The sequence below is a fragment of the Ruditapes philippinarum genome, unplaced genomic scaffold (genome assembly GCF_026571515.1).
Source record: "Ruditapes philippinarum isolate M1 unplaced genomic scaffold, ASM2657151v2 ctg196_1_1_1_1, whole genome shotgun sequence".
NCBI lineage: Eukaryota > Metazoa > Mollusca > Bivalvia > Venerida > Veneridae > Ruditapes > Ruditapes philippinarum.
The window spans coordinates 177,900-190,664 of record NW_026862528.1 but is presented as its reverse complement, the minus strand read 5'-3'; the positions used below and the strand labels follow the sequence as shown (position 1 = coordinate 190,664).

At 31.9% G+C, this 12,765-nt stretch overlaps 1 protein-coding gene across 1 annotated transcript in view; it reads left to right on the top strand.

Annotated features, from left to right (window-relative positions):
* LOC132719372 (rhomboid-related protein 2-like) overlaps positions 1-11,497 on the top strand; it is a 28,771-nt gene extending 17,274 nt beyond the window's left edge. The window contains exons 4-9 of the mRNA XM_060703137.1: positions 4,449-4,700; positions 5,033-5,175; positions 7,395-7,507; positions 9,277-9,377; positions 9,990-10,044; positions 10,771-11,497. Coding sequence (XP_060559120.1) covers positions 4,449-4,700; positions 5,033-5,175; positions 7,395-7,507; positions 9,277-9,377; positions 9,990-10,044; positions 10,771-11,006 — 900 coding nt within the window. The 3' untranslated portion in view covers positions 11,007-11,497. The remainder of the gene's footprint in view (positions 1-4,448; positions 4,701-5,032; positions 5,176-7,394; positions 7,508-9,276; positions 9,378-9,989; positions 10,045-10,770) is intronic.
* Positions 11,498-12,765: the final 1,268 nt, after the last annotated feature.

Here is a 12,765-nt window from a genome sequence, read left to right as displayed (position 1 = left end):
AAGACTGATCGATTTAACAAACAATGATGAGACTTGCTACTCACAGTATTTCAAGGTAATTATCTTCTACGGATGACCTATAATGAAACTCACTCATGCGGACATCTTTTTTGTCGAAGTGATTTTATGTACTAGAAACGCGTATAGATAAAAAAGAATTGAAATACAAACGTGTTTTACTACTTGTAAATATTTCGCCATGTTTGTCTGTATTCTTGCCCGTCCAAAGACTTACACATATTTATCTTGGTAACACAAATTAATGTGTCTTATGAAAGAATGATTTCATAATTTTGTTTCAAAAGATTTCATATGATTTGCCAAATGTTCATTTCAATTCCATAGACAAGTTTCCTTTGTGTATCTTCTTTGTCCTTTTATTTTTTTATATGAGATGTAACTTTCTATTGTGTGTGCTTAATATTATTATAATACAACCTTTTCCTGTCATGTATTTATTTTTGAAGGCGTTTATATTTTTTTCATTGCATTTGTAATATTCATTATTTTATCTTACATTGGCGTCTTATTTCCTGTCAGATATCACTTCAAAACTAAATGATACCTGTCTTGCACAATGTTTCATTTTATAATTCTACTGGATATTTCATAGGGCAAATGTTTATCACATAACTTAAGATTTTACATCAAAAGAGCACGCCTCCAGATTGTTGTTGTTGTTTTTATAATTAAAAGATCGAAAATGTTGAAAATAAAGGTTGTCGAGTGTACAAATTAAGTAATTTTACCTATACTTAGGAACTCATTATCAATAGGAAATATATATAACTTTCCATTCCAAAATATGCGAAAAATTATCTTACTCTATTAGCAACTTGGAAACATTTGATGAGAAAACTAATATTTTTTTCATATTTTCCTTAATACAGTCAATAATAATAATAATTAATACATTTTCCAAACAATGTTTTTCTTAAAATTCGTTTCTGTCATCTGGGGAGTGCAACTTTAACCTTTACACATCTGGTACAAAGCCTTACACTTCTGGTACAAAAATAATTATATAGAGCCATGCCAGCCTGCAGGGATACTAGAATATATACTGTTGACTGAATAATACAAATTTTTCTTCCTGTAATCACCAAAATTTTATTCATAAAAGTCACACAAATTGAACCTAGGCAAGTCTTTTTTAAGAAATTCGGTAAGTCAAGGGTAAAATCTACAATATAACATTAGCTATCAATCAGACATTAACAAATATAGAAATCAATTTAAATTTGCTTTATTCCCGAGTGAATCAATTGCTGCAGGAATGAAAATGTATGACAGTGTAAAATTTCAATGCAAAATTAATGCAGATTTGTTGTTTATTTCATACAATGTTCATAAATAAGACAGTCGCACTATCTCATTAAAAATCATAGTGATATAAATTATATCTAATTTGCGCCGCGTTCAAAATAGGAAAGAGAAAGATTGCATGAATGCAACCACAGACAGGGATTTATTTATTTTTTTTAATCATGTAAAGAATATTTCCATGACAAATAGAATGTATCCATGTCCAATGTCTATTATTACATTAAACATGAACACAACACATTTTCGAGAAAAGATTCAATGTAAACATGTCTTTAGGGCGAATATTTAAAAAAAAAAAAACTGTATTTGTAAAAAATTCATTGGCTGAAATACAAATTGCTTTCTATGGTAATCCTTCAAAAGACTTCATGAATATGATCATTTTTTGTGTTGATTGTAAATGCCATGTATGTATATATGTTCTTATGTGACGAATAAAGTATGTTTTAACCAATATGCTCATTGCAAAAATTGGATTAGAGTAACCTGAACATGTGTGTAGTACCGTAGTGCAATCTGACTAAGAGCTGTCTGACTTTTTGTCTGTTAGAGAGTAACTTATTCAATGTTAAAAAGTTCTATTTATGTTACGTGACAGTCAATGTCAAGAGTATTATGTTTTTATCGGTACAATCTATTCTTTTGTTGAACTGGAAAATGTTGTATTGATTTACTGACCTCTTAATATATTCTTAGAGCTGTAATAGCTTGTAAATAGGGAGAAAATGTCCAAAACATCCCTTTCAGATATGATGTTGGTATCAATTATATCTTGGATATCTTCTGAAATCATTATTTTAGCAAAAGAGCATAGTAGATATCTCATATAATGTTCGAAACATACTTCATATTTGTTTTTGTTTTTTTGTAGAAATGTGAAACACGCTACCTCTATTTAATTATATCGATACAATTATCGCGCGCGCTTCCTTAGTTACGATTCCTTTGGTTTAATCATTTTGCTCGTGATGAAATTATTTGATTGGCTATTGAATCTATTCATTTGGTAAACAATTGATAGGAAGCAAATAACCTAGTGGTGTCTTTTCAATGAATAATGAATTGGCTCCGAAAATACCTTTGGGATACATGAATTTTACTATTACGATGACTTTTTATAGTACGCATATCGTATAAATGAATGTGAAAACCAAAGGTAAAATGACGTCTCTATTGAGTCGTTGATTAAATTTTCATACGTTTCCATTTTTGTTTTTTAATTGTTTGTATCAGATTGTTAAAAAATAAGTCCCGTACTCTGGCTGTTGATTAATTAAAGATTTATCATTACCATACAAATTATTGTTTTGAATAGAACGCAGGTATTATTTAATGTTGATCTTGATTTAGCCGGAACACCAACTCGCATTTTATGAGTCGTAAATGTAGTTTCCAGTCTATATTTTCAAATTAAAAAGTGCGGTTTACAGGATTTGTTGTTTTGTGAGTATGAACTTATAGCTATAACTTACTATTATAAAACATCCAATGTAATATATTGCGAGCTTTACATTCCGTGTCTTCAAACGCTTTGGCATCTCTTATATTTTTTTCGCTCGTGCAAGAATTATTAAGTTTTTATTTACATAATACATGTACGTATTAGAAAAACTTTATAACTTTAAAGTTATATCGATTACAGAACAAGAGAAATAGTATTGATTTTTACTTATTTATTTATCATTTATATTTTTATTAATTTATTCAAATCATTTCTTAAATAAATCATCTTTTTTTTATTTCTCTTTTATTATTATCATTGTTGTTGCTGTTGTTGTTGTTGTTGTAAAAAATGATTTAATAGATACAACGTGTTTAAATAGTATTAGTTTTTCGATTTATTCTATTTTCGGTCTGCTTTTATTAACATTTGCTTTCATAAATATGTGCGTTATTTAGATTAAAAAATGAATATGAAAACCAAATTTCTGTTAAAGCATATCATACCTCAGAAATTAGCACGATTTTTTTCACACATGCTATTTATAATATATCAACATGCTTACCGTGTGTATTAAGCAGCGTTAAATGTGAAATAATTTGTCATATTAGAACTGTAGCAAAATGCAAACAAAGTATGTTTTGTCTTCCATAGAAAACTCTTTATAAGCTGTATGGCCAGTGAGTACATTTTCATAGACTGTAACAGAATACCATTTTTTTTAAATAAATAAATAAGAAATGGGGCATTATGAGCATTTACACCCTGAGTAATTCATGCGCGACAGCTTAATGCAAGTAATCAAATAATATATTTCAAATGTACCTGTATTATAAAAGTAATAATGATAATAATAATAATAATAATACCCCTCTTACCCGTTTAGATAATAACTGAATCAGACAGTAGCGCTAAGAACGATACATAATTACGGATATACATTTATGTCAACTCGGAATTCTTTATGGTTACAAATTTTTCGACTAATGCCTAAACTTTCCCTACGGAATTTGCTATAATATACTTGACATTTAACATGATCAATTTGTTACTGAGATTTGTCTGGTTCTAGCCTTTTAATTAGTGACGGGTTCATGAAGAAGTTTCTAGAATTTATTCGGTAAATAAACGTAAATGTCAAAATATCGAGAAAATGTCTTTAAGCAATTTAGAGATCTATATGAAGTTCTGAAAATTCCAAAATATCGTTATTGCAGTTGGTTAAAAATAGCTAACTAAAATATAACATTTAAAAATGATATGTGAAAAATGTAACATTAAAAATGTGGTCATTAAATTACGAAATCATTCATTATTTTTGAACCATTTTAATGTCAATGTGTTTTGATAAAAAATGGAGAAGACTCTTACTGTATATAAATATGTATTTTTATTTTCATATAAGTACTCATTTTGAAACATGTTTGTTTTACGTACTGTTCAAAATTCTAATTAATGGAATAGTAAAAGGTGTGATATTTCTTGTCATATCATTTGTCTTTAGCATCCGGTCATCACCAAAGACACTGTACCGTGACGCTAAAATACTGGCATTCATATGCTTTAATCGGTATACATATACATTTAATACAAACATTTTTAAACATATGTAATGCGCGCTTGTATCGCACGTGTATTATGCATCCATGCACATATAGTAAATAATAAAATTTAATTGCAGATGAGCAATCGAAGAACATCAAGTTTCAGATTGGCTGTTGAAAACGAGGGCAGAGTACCATTGGTTCCCATAGATCATTATCAATATCCGTATAATCCAAATCAACAACCGGTGCCAAACACACTATTCAGGGTCATGGTCAAACGAATTGCGCGGGAATTTTTGACAGATGACCTTGACCGGCAGTACTATGCAGATAACTACGCGTGCTGTCCCCCGCCTTTGTTTGTGCCTATCATTACATTTGTTGAGGTATTTGTGTACTCATATTCTTAGTAATTGATGTACAATATCAAAGATTAAATTTGTTAAAGTATTCCGAAGAAAGGCTAACAAGTTGGGTTTTTTTTTAAATATTTTATGTCGAGCTACATTAGCACAGATATCTTATAACATTTTTCTTGTTGCAGATACATAAACAGATATGATATAAAATTTAAAAGGAAAATATATATAATAGCGTATTTGTTGATTTTAGGTATTCAATTTGGTATTCAATTAGGTATTCAATTAGGTATTCAATTAGGTATTCAATTAATATAGACAATTATGAATGTGGATTTTATATATCAGATATATTTTAGGTGGGATGTTTTCTGTACCACTCTATGGACAGTGGTAAAATAACAATCAATGGTCCATTACCAGTAACAAGCTTCTTCATTTACCGGCCGGACCGGAGGATCGAAATCTGGCGATTTGTTTTGTACATGTTTATACATGCAGGGTATGTATCTTTTAGTTTTTGTATCCTTGGGTATGTAAATTACATGAAAAAGGTTATGTTTATAATAATGGAGAAAGTAAAGTTCAATTCCTAAATTCAAAGTCTCTGGTCGCGGGATTCGAACACACAGTACAAAGACAATATTTGACCTTAGCGACCATTTCACTAAAGGTCCATATACGTGCCGAGTGACTTTGAACTAATCTTTTATTATTTAACAATTAACATTTCATATAAATATATTTTCAAACAGTCTAATAGGTGGAGATCCTTGAGTGAAAACATGAAATAAACACGAGTATTTGTTACATTGGGAAAGTAAACGAGACTTGCCTGTAAAAGAGAGAGAAATAAAGAAATCCAGAAAGAATGATAATCAAAGCACAGAAGGCGCTGAATTTGTTTGGGTCTCAGAATGTAAGAAAGGTGCAGGTTGTGAGATTATATGTTTAGTGCCACCAATGCTTTCCAGCGTTTTTATTGTAGTAAATTGGCTATTAGACTAATTGCAACACTGATATTCAATCCAATGTTTATTTGACTTTAACAATTTAAAAAAATTAGTAACCTTTACTGGGATTTGAACTCCAGACCTCTCGCTTCCTAAGCGAGCCCGAAAACCCTTCAGCCACGGTGAATTTATATGTGAACGGCCTGAATAAAACCATATTATTCTAAATTAGGGCTTGTAACGACTTTAACTGTTGTTTAACACAGATGTAAATAATCCTGGAGCTTACTATAAGCATGTATATTTATAAAGAATCAAACGGCTGCAAGTTCTGTGGTATTTTCTGATCTTTGCAATCTAAATCGTACTGTATATCTGTATGCATTTTCCTGAATAAGTTTATTTTTATGTATTATAATTCCTTTCGTAAGGCACCAGAGTTTGATACATACGGAATTCTGCATAACTAGTGTTGCATCAAAAAATCATTTATGTTCTTTTTTTTACGACAGCCACACTTTATCTTTGTATATCATGGCTACTTCCTTAACAAAAACACTTAAAAAAAAGAATTTAACAAAAAAAAAAGTTTCCTCGACTGGGATACGAACTCGAGACCTCTCACTCACGAGGCGAGCGCGTTACCACTGTACCACGGAAAAGTTATAAACAGTGTGTCTGAATAATATCAAGTCATTCTAAATTTAGAACTTCCATTGCAGTTCGGGTTTGTAATCCTTATTAATTTCGTGGTATTTTGTTCAGGGTAAACCTGTTGTTTATAATTGAAGTAAATATTTTAGCAAAAATCCTCTCGCCCAAACGGTCCGGCATGTAGAATCTATATATTTCACTACTCGGTTTGTGTAGTATTCGGTAATCAACATGGCTAAAAATAGTATTTTCATTGATAAAATCATATTCATCCGCGTAATTTGTGATTGTGCATTTATTGACAATTCTATAAGCCAACGCTATTGTTTAACTTTAAATGCGTTGTAATTTGTTGGATACTTGTAACAAAATAAAATATTTCTTTCTTTTAAATCGCTAGTTTTTAGCTGTTTTGAGAACTACTTGTTGTTAGGTTTGTAGTAAACTTCTGTGTCAGAGATTGAATGTCCGCTTTGTATTTAGTTATTTTCGATCAGAAAATACAATACAACAATATTAGAAATCTTTGACCATTCGGGAATTACTTTGCTTGAAAATTGATGCGCCTGTCTTTGACCATCTTTACGCAGTGATCTCCCCTGAATTTTTCGGCCTTAGTGTACATACAAAAGGGAAGTAACCGCTCCAAAAAAGTGGACTACTTTCGGCATTTGCAATTAACAACATTAGACTCTGAAATTTCGCTACCATTATTTGTTTGGTCTGACGACCCAAACAAATAAAAAACCCCGACAAAACTGGAAACGTTGCACGCTCGGTTTGAGGAAGCCTGTTCATGGACGGTAATTGAAAGTGCAAGTTACCGTCTACGCCTCTAGCACCGAGTTAAGCAGTATTCAACATTAAACATGGAATAGAAGATAGATTTCAATTTAGTCTGTTCATAGGTGATTATTTGACCTGCAATATTTCTTAAACTAGCACGACTGTGCTCTTTCAGTACTATGGTTGCAATTGGTGGTGTTTTAATTTTTATTTTTTGCCCAACAACTTTGAGAGAAGATGCAAGTTGTTGCTTCTTTGTTCTGCTTTGATTCATCTTTTTCTCAACATGCTTTGTCAATAAAAATAGGATTTTCTTTTTTTGTTTCAGTTGGGTTCATCTGTTTTTCAACATGCTTGTACAAATTGTCGTTGGTGTTCCATTGGAGATGATTCATGGATCATGCCGCATCGCTGTTGTTTATTTTGCTGGTGTTTTAGCTGGTAAGAAATTTTACATCAACAATATTTGACTAGGATTAATAATCAAATACTTTTTTTTGTTCTAAAGCGACATGTTGGTAAAAAATAGAGCAAAACGAAATTGGAAATGTTGCAGACTCGGTTTGATAGAGTTTGTTCATGGACGGTAGTGGAAATTGCAAGCTACTGTCCACGCCCCGTAGCACCGGCTTAAGCAAAATTCAACATTTAAACGTTAAATTATTCTCGAAGGATGCATATTTTAAACTGTGCAGTTGCATTGTTTGCCAAACTGTAAAATACAATTTGATCAGTTAGGTATTTTGATATTGTAACCGTTTCAAAAGCCAACGTTTTAAGTAAGTAGTTTTCGGCATCCTGAGGTTGCTCATTATCATATTTGCGTTACATTTATTACGTGTGCTTGTCGATTCGATGATGCTATACGCAGTAGGTCATAAAAGCTTGTATAATCTCATATTTTATTGTGTTGAACCCTGCCGACTTAAAAACAAAACTTTAGTTTATGCTATTTTATTCCACACTCAAAGTTGCTCAAAACAATGGCACAAGATCACATTCAATAATTTCAATTGTTTTTTTAAAGTCAACCCCCGTTACACATTTATACATTCAAAAGAATTCGTGCGACAGCTAAATGCTACAATACAAACGACGAGTATTCTGGTTACGTTCTCCATCTCTATTTTATTATGCAAATTTTCAGTCTCTGTTAAGTGTTCAACTTCACTCTACTTTATTTTTCATAGATTTCATATACAAGATTGTTTTGTTTTGAAAAACATATGAAATATGTGTTTTATTCAAACTCAGGCATGTCATACATTTTGTATAGCATGTTATCACTATTGCGACAATACAAAACATCTATTTTTCATAACCGTGTAAAGATATATCAATTCTAATGAGACGAAAATCAAAGGATGCCGTAATTCACAACAGCAGAGTTGCTGGAAATAGATAAATGTGTTTGTACAATACCTGAATGATATAGCGAAATCTTTTGGGAAATACATTCACTATTGCCACAGACCTTTGAAGTTTTGTAATACAATATATGAGACTTATTATAGATATGTTGAAAGCAATAAATCTCAAGTAAGAATGATTGATTAACAAAATGTTTGCAGTAGATAGATGAGACAATGAAAATGTTGACATAGGCATTCAGTTATGGAACCATATTTGATTTAGTTTGTAGTATTAGAAAACAAAACATTTTACTTATATTGGAAAAATATGCTGGTCTGTAGAAAGATGGAAAATTCAAATGTTTAGAAGTTAAAGAATAAGTTATTCCCTGCAGAATAAACAGAATAAGTGAATGTTTTCAGTAAACGTTGAGATATTTATGTACCGGTGATAGCACATAGCGATATAATAATATAATTATGCTTGTAACTTATATCTAAATGTTCCCTTTTATCGTACAACATGTAAAAAAGTTTTTCTTTCTGACAGCATATATGTTTCTGTTCAATAAGAATATTTATTATATAGAATATATTTGTATCACATATATCTCTAAAATATGCTATGTGTCTACATTTAAGTTGTGATTTAGGTGTATATGACGACTTTCCAGCTTTACGTGTGGAGAAAGTTCTTCGGTGCCGGTCTATGCATTATTTTAACCACAAATAGAGCGACACATGAGTAAAATCAGTGAAACGTTTTGTCACACTGAGCATGACTCTGTAACTAGACAGTCTTTCAAATACTTAAATATTCATATTTGTAATGTTCAAGTATTATTTTTTATGCTACAGGTTCATTGGGCACTTCAATATTTGACATGAACGCTGTGCTTGTAGGAGCTTCCGGTGGCGTTTATGCTCTACTTGCTGGACACCTTGCCAACATTGTGCTTGTAAGCTTGAAATCATTTGACCTTGATACATTATTCCACAACTAATTCAAACTCTAATATTAAAATTTGCCTCATCGATTGAACCTAGGAGTAAAAAAGTCACTTTATGAAACTAGAATGTGGAAACATTGGATGAAAAATTATATTTTACTTTGTTTTATTGAAAAATCAATTTGTAATAAAACTCATTTTCATGAGAAAACGTTTACGTATAATACAAAGAAGAAACTGTTTCAGAATTAATATTTTGAAATACGATGATAAGATTTTTGACATACGTAACTGGTTGCATTGCCAGCCTTAATAAACTTTCTAAAATGATTAATTATCTAAACATTTGTTATACTTCATGAAAACAATATTGTACACAATATGCATTACTTGAAAGAATTGAATAATTGTTTCTAAAAGTTTAATAAAAGAATTACCTTGAGGGCAAAATTCTTAAAAACGATTTGACATGTTCAATGTGCTTCTGGCATATGGTAAATTAACGTTAAAATATGTTATCATCATGCTTGTCTTAAAATACGAATGTCTTGCTAGAAATGTAATGTTTATGTGTCTCATTCTTTTTCTTTGCTTTCTTCAGTCTTTATGCTCTATTTTCAGAATTACACCAACATGGAACTAGGGATCCTTAAATTGGCAGCAATTTTCACAATAGGTACCGGATTTCATTTTTTTTCCTCATATCTCGTATCTTATTAACCCTTAACCTACTAAATTTGCATGATGGATTTGCACAGCTTTAACTAGGAATAGTACATTAAATGACTGAGGGATTTTTTCACGTAATATCAAATACAAAACTTATCAATGGTATAGAATCTGGGTCGGACTTCACGTATGTGCAAGCTTGTCTGGCTTTTACACGTGTGGCAAAGGCAAATGTAAAACCAGTAAAATTATTTCTACCTTACCAATTTACTTACTGAGTTATCTGTTTAGATTTTCACATGATTCTCGGAGAAAATATTATCTTTAAATGGCATCGGCTGCAAAGGTTGAGTATAACTCTCAATTATTATATCAGAATTATTATTATGATCTAAACATTTTGCGGACAAAAGATTTATATAACCGTCTGGGTTATAATTGAAAAATTGGCATTACATACGAATCTATGGTTCCCATAATCTATGGTTCCCAAAATCGATATCATTTTCACTTCGAATATGTTCATATTTTCTCATTGTATCTATGGTACGACGGTCAGTAACACTAAACATTTACTAAGAAACCAAGTTACTTTTGAAAAGTGGCCACCATTTGATTATTTTCAATATATTTATATTTTAAATAGCTTTAACTTATTGAATGTACATGTTATTAAATGAATTTGATTTGATTTATATTAAGTATTATTAATGTTATGTATTAATTATTTTAGCAAGCGCCGATGTGGGGTTTGCTGTATGGGACAGGTACACAAGGAAAGCGTCTGGCGCACCTCCTGTAGGATACACTGCTCATATCATGGGAGCGCTTGCTGGCCTTACAATTGGACTGGTTGTGTTAAAAAACTTTGAACAGAAGCTTCATGAACATTATTTGTGGTGGATAGCACTTGCAGCATACCTCGGCTATATTGTATTTGCAATTTTTTGGAATATCTTTTATTATTGATATTTATCTAATAATTGTTTGCGTTTTAATTTTCTTTATTATTTGTCGTCTGTCAAAAAAGTATTAATATCAACATAAATGTCATTGCTCCTGTACTGAACAAAACTTCGACCGGTGATAAAAAAGTAAAATAAGTTAATATGTTTAATATTAATAACTTTGTACTTGACAGTCATTTTAATTTTGTTTATTCATGTTTTTGTCGTTTGGAATTTCATCATATGAGCCGCATCACGACAAAACCAACATAATGTGATTGCAACCAGCATGGATCCGGACCAGCCTGTGCATCCGCGCAGTCTGATCACGATCCATGCTGTTCGCTTACCAACCCTATAACAAGTAGCAAAACTGATAGCGAACAGCATGGATCCTGATCAGACTGCGCGGATGAGCAGGCTGGTCTGGATCCATGCTGGTCTCAAACCCATTATGTTGGTTTTGTCATGACGCAGCTCATATGCTTTAATCATGTATCAATAAACGTCTTCAGATCAGAAATTTTAAACTCTTATCTTGTATTTGTCTCAATTTCTTCAGTATATTTAACTAATGATATATGTCATATGTTGCGGTTCGGTTCGGAATATCCGTTCAGAAGGGGCCATGTGCGGGTACCGGAGGGACGGATATTCTGATCTGAACCGCAAACACGTGCCAGATATTTTTTCTTGCATATCCTACCATATTCTACCATATTCTAAATGCTTAAACTGAAGAAAACAAATTTTCATGGAAATTTATGTCATTTCATCCATTTCCTTACAATATCGTATAAATTCACAATGTCATTCAATACATCCTAGGCACGCAGTTTCATTCATAAAATGGGCTCAAATAACGGTGTTGTATGGCACGCAACTCACCTATCCCCCTCCTGCCACGGAAACATCAGTCTGATATGCAAGAAATAAATGAGCCGCGTCATGACAACACCAACATAGTGGGTTTGCGACCAGCATGGATCCAGACCAACCTGCGCATCCGCGCAGTCTGATCACGATCCATGATGTTCGCTATCAGTTTCTCTACTTGTTATAGGGTTTGTAAGCGAACAGCATGGATCCTGATCAGACTGCGAGGATGCGCAGGCTTGTCTGGATCCATGCTGGTCGTAAACCCATTATGTTGGTTTTGTCGTGACTCGGCTCAAATGTATTCCATTTTTATAAGAATAACAAACAATATTGTTGACTTAATTCAGAACAACGTGTTAGAATATATGAATTTTCTTATGTGTAAACATACATCACACGATAAAGCGGAGAGTTATATAACTCTCACGAGCTCTTGCTTTGTCTACTATTATTTTTAATTGGTTCAAACATGAAACGAAACTTAGATCCCACAGATAAGACTTTTGGAGTAAATATACAACCAAACTTGGGGTAATGTCCCTAACGACAGAAATATCAGACCGCTCATACTCATTCACCTATATATACTGTAACGCATGTGCTTCCCTAACACCGTGTGTACAGTGAACCTCGTAAGTTGCTACAGACTTATACTATTGAGAAGCGAAGAGCTGCTTTCTCTTATTGTACAGTGTTCATTTATGTATAAAAAATGTTTGATTTTTCCGTACTCATTTATGTATCAAAATGTTTGGAGATGAATGATATTAAACTTAAAACAAATACTAAATGAAATATCCCATTTCGAGACTTTTAACAAAAATCATAGACGTACATAGACCAGTATAATCTCTTTTGAGCCTTTACAATTTTGTAATTCTATTGTCTCGGATCAATTCAGG